This window comes from Euprymna scolopes, chromosome 20 (assembly GCF_053919585.1).
Source record: "Euprymna scolopes isolate OS-2025 chromosome 20, ASM5391958v1, whole genome shotgun sequence".
Taxonomy (NCBI): domain Eukaryota; kingdom Metazoa; phylum Mollusca; class Cephalopoda; order Sepiida; family Sepiolidae; genus Euprymna; species Euprymna scolopes.
The window spans coordinates 77777106-77781877 of record NC_136501.1 but is presented as its reverse complement, the minus strand read 5'-3'; the positions used below and the strand labels follow the sequence as shown (position 1 = coordinate 77781877).

General features: G+C 39.0%; 1 protein-coding gene across 1 annotated transcript; it reads left to right on the top strand.

Annotated features, from left to right (window-relative positions):
• The first annotated feature begins 563 nt into the window (after positions 1 to 563).
• Positions 564 to 962, top strand: LOC145241615 (uncharacterized). The gene has a single exon (XM_080104701.1). The coding sequence runs from the start codon at positions 564 to 566 to the stop codon at positions 960 to 962; it is 399 nt and encodes a 132-aa protein (XP_079960827.1).
• The last annotated feature ends 3810 nt before the right edge of the window (positions 963 to 4772 follow it).

Genomic DNA, 4772 nt, shown 5'->3' with positions numbered 1-4772 from the left:
ATCACAAACCACTGGTACCACTACAAGGTACCAAGGACCTCAGTGAACTTCCAGCAAGGATACAGAGGTTTCGAATACGTTTAATGAGGTATGCATACACAATTCGCTCTCTGGTAAGGAACTATATATAGCTGATGCTCTGTCAAGAGCAGTATCCGGCAATGGTCCCACCAAACAAGATAAGGACCTAGAAGAGTTATCAACAGCGTTCGTCCATATCATGATGGAATCTTTACATACCACAGAAAACGTCTGAAAGAGTTGGAGAAAGCCACTAAAACTGATGAAATCAGCAACTACATATTACAATATGTAAGAAACGGCTTGCTATCAAAGGATCATGTACCAGCATCAATAAAACCCTATTGGGCGTACCGCGGCAACATCACATGCGAGAATGGATTTTGCCAATGATAGTCGGTCTCAGTAGTGATGGGAGTATGATCTGTGTATGATCATACACAGATCATACTCCCATCACTACTGAGACCGACTATCATTGGCAAAATCCACTCTGGTCATCAGGGAATTACCAGGTGCAGACAAAGAGCTCGCCAATCCATATGGTGGCCAGGACTGTGAAAAACTGCCCAAAATGCGCCGAGCTAAGACACCAACCACCTGAACCCCTCATGACAACTAAGCTTCCGACAAGACCATGGCACACTCTAGCCTCTGATCTGTTTGAGTTGAAAGGCAGCAGCTATGTCATAGTTGTCGATTACTTCTCTCGATATGCAGAGATCGCCATGCTTACATCAATGACTTCTAGTGCAATAGTACAGAGCTTTAAAACTATTTTTGCCAGACATGGAATACCTGTCAGTCTAAGAACAGACCCAGCCAGCCATTCTATTACACTTCAAAAGACTTTGCCAAGTCCGCAAGTGACTAGGGATTTCAGCATGTTACAAACAGCCCTCACTATTCCCAAAGCAATGGAGCTGCAGAAGCCTGTGTAAAAACAATGAAAAAATGCTAAAGAATGCAAAACACCTATATCTTTATTTGCTTGCACACAAAGCAACACCAATGGACTGTGAGTTTAGCCCTAGTGAACTGTTAATGGGCTGAAGCCTCAGGACAAACGTCTCGACTCACCCGGATCTGCTAAACCCCAGATGGCTTGATCTTGAGAATTTTAGACAGAGGGAAAAGAACCAAAAGGCTCAACGACTCACACACTGCCTATCACATAAAGCTAAAGAGCTACAACCACTCGAAAATGGCACATCAATATAGGTCAGAAGCTCCAACCCTCCAAACCAGGAAGGCATCATTGTTGGAACGGCAAATACACCACGTTCCTATATTCTATGGACCAAAGAAGAAGGGAAAATAATCCGATGCAATCGTACCCAAACCACCAGAAATAGGCGAGACTCATACATCGGAGTCCCATGAAGACAGTCATCTACCAAAGGAAGAAACAGTCAGAACAGCATGCCCCACCCTCACCTCTCAAGAGTATACAACAACCAGATCTGGACGTCAGTCAAGACCACCTATCAAGCTAGACCTATAATATATATATATATATATATATATATATATATATATATATATATATATATATATATATATATATATATATATATATATACATACATAAATAAATAAATAAATAAATGAACTCTTTTTTTTATAGATATTATATCAAGAGAGAGAGAGATCATATAGCTTGAATACTGAAGGACATCAAACATTATTAAATAAATAAGGGAGATGTTATGCCCCTTTGTTCAATGTTTTATAATATAAACTCTCGGACATAAACGTGAATAAACGAGACTTGGTCAGTCGGCCATGTTGGTCTGAACGATGATATATCCTTGTCCTGTTGTTATTAATAGAAACGTAACAAAACAGACTGACTACTATTATTAAGCAAATTTCTTATTTTTTAATTTATTTTTTAATTTTTTATTTTCGTTTAAAAAAAATTAAAATGGCGGTTTAAATACTTCAAAATCTCCTTCCAAATAGTTTTTTTTTTATTTTCGTTTATTAAATGTTTATTTAATGTTTATTTTTGATTAATTACCATCGTTTCAAACAAGTTTATTTAATGTCTATTATTGATTAATTACCATCGTTTCAAACAAGTTTATTTAATGTTTAATTTGATTAATCAACATCGTTGTTTACTTTTGTACGTTAATTAATAAGTTTATTTTGTTATATTTTTTAAGTTCGTTGATTAACTTGTTATTTTTGTTGAAATTTCTGGGACTAACTTCACCCGACGCTTGCAGGTATAATATTCGTGTATTTTTTTACTGCTTCGGCAATTTTTTTGCAAGTAGTTGTAGACTGTTATTGATAGCTCGTGACTGTTTCATTGTTGGCGATTGGTCGAGTGATTTTTGCTGATTTAAGCGAAAATGGAAGTGAAAAAAGGCAGTTGTTTGAAAATGTTGGACCTGAATGTAGTGACCCATCGTGGCGAGACATCGGGAGGCTCAAAATGAAGGTCCTATTTCGTCGGTTAAATTTTTGTCTTGTTGACGAAAATGAAAAGAAAAATGCTGGTTAAGTTAAGACAGAAATGTCTTAAAAAATCAAGTTAAAAGTCTTATCTAGACGAGTGAAAAAGTGACGGTGCAAACAACAATAATTTGCTTGTTCCTCAGGAAATATTCGAAATGCAATGGTGCAGCAAGAAGAAAGAGCCTTCTCTAATAAGAAAAAAGTTTTCGTTCGACTAAGCTGTCAGGTCAAGTAATGTTTTTTTTTCACAAGTAAAAGCCGACAAATATGAGTAAAAGAAAGTTGAAGAAGAAAATCGAACAAGACATTTTTTATTTTTATGCTATCTCAAGCAGGAATAACAATTCTTCCCTCTAACAAAAAATTCTGTATAAATTATTCTTGCTTCTAATAAAAGCTATTCTTACTTTAAAGTTAGTTTTGCCTCTTAATCTTTTCTTATCTTTTAATTCTATTCTTTCTCTCTCCTGAACTGTTTAAGGTTCGCTAAAAGGGGACATTTTTTGGCAGTCAAAGTACAATCTTTTATATGATTAAAAGGTGAACTTTTTTATTATTTTTTCTCCCTCCCCTTTCAATTTATTTTTCCCTCTTTAAAAAAAGTTGATAATTATTTTATTTATTTTTTTATTATTATTCAATTTTCACCACAAACAAGGCATAGTGGCACTTTGAAGTAGGGGGCTACTATCGGGGACATAAGTTGCAGGGGTATTATGAAGAGAGATGAGTGGCAAGATGTCTGTTCATATTACACTGGAACTTCTGCATGTCAGTACAGTTGGGAAAGCAGAATCCCAGAAGCGAGTTCCAAAGTTCTAGGGAAGAAACTATTGGAGTTGTTAAGTAGTGAGAAGCAGAAAGAACACAAAACCGATATTGAGTTATGAATATGCCGAAGCTTCATTGCCTGAATCAATGGTGGCTCGCAAAGCTAGTCGTGTTTTCAAACGCACAGTTTCGCAGGAGGTTGTAGTCGTAGCTATGTACTTTGTTGTAGCCACAGCTACGTACTCCATAACATCCCCCTTCTTCCCCATTGGTTCTTGGTTTGACTGAACGAGATGTGTGGTGTATTGTAGTCGGTGTGTGTGTATGGGTGTGTGTGTGTTAGAGTGTGTAGTCTCTCAATCGTGCAAGGGGTTTGATCGCTTAAACCTACGCAGTTGTTTCTCATGTGTTGGGGATCATTGTGGTCCTGTCGGGTTTGCCTGATAATCTTTGTTTCAGATGGTTGTGGAGTCATGTTGTGGTATGGAGTCTACACCCGTTGGGGAGTGGTTGGTTGGCGGATGTGGATTCTGTTTCTTCTATAACATCTTCCGTTTACTTCGACCCCATAACTGCGCAGAGCTACTTTACTGTGCCCAATTCCCAGTTGCTGTTAGGGATTTGTGGGTGGCATTTCACCCTTACAGGTTGTCCTATGGTGAGATTGGGTAGTGGCTTGGTATGACGGTCATAATATGTTTTCGCCGTTTGTCGTTTTTTTATGAGGTTATCTTGTACCTCTGCTTGCACTTGTGGTGTGTAATCTGTGGTTTTGCAGGGTAGCATGGAGCGAGTGCGCCTGGAAAAGAATCTTTTTGCTGGTGAGCTGTGCATACCAGGTGTTGTAGCATTGCGCCATTCTAGTATGGCTTTCTACATGTCCGTGCCTTCCTTTGTCGATTTCTTTATAATGCCTTTCATCAATTTCACTGCTGCTTTGGCTCGTCCATTCGATTGATGGTGGTGAGGACTAGAAGTTATGTGTTCAATATCCCATGATTCCAGAAATCTACGGAAATCACTGCTCGTGTAGTTGGTTGTGTTGTCAGTTATCATTGCTGCTGGTGCGCCATGTGCAGCGAAGATGGGTTTGAGCACTTTGACGAGGGAGTTCCCACTTAGATTTGGGAGCAGGCCGACCTCCACAAAATCAGAGTATATTTCAACCAATACCACAAAGTATTTACCGTTTAGTTCAAAGCAGTCACTGGCTACACACTGCCAGAGGTGTACTGGTATTGGGTGGGTCATCAGAGGTTGTTGCTGTTTTGGAGGTTGGGTCAGTTGACAGGTTTCACACCTTCGGACTGCCTCAGTGATCTCTGCATGCATTCGTAGCCAGAACATTATGTTGCGTGCTGTGTTCAGTGTGTACTGAATGCCCAGATGTGATCTGTGTGCTCTGGTGATCATCTCAGGTCTGAGTTTGGTTGGAATGATAAGACGTGTGCCTCAGTATGCTAGACCATTTTCAGAACACAGTTTGTCGCTGTATGGCCAGTATTCTCTAA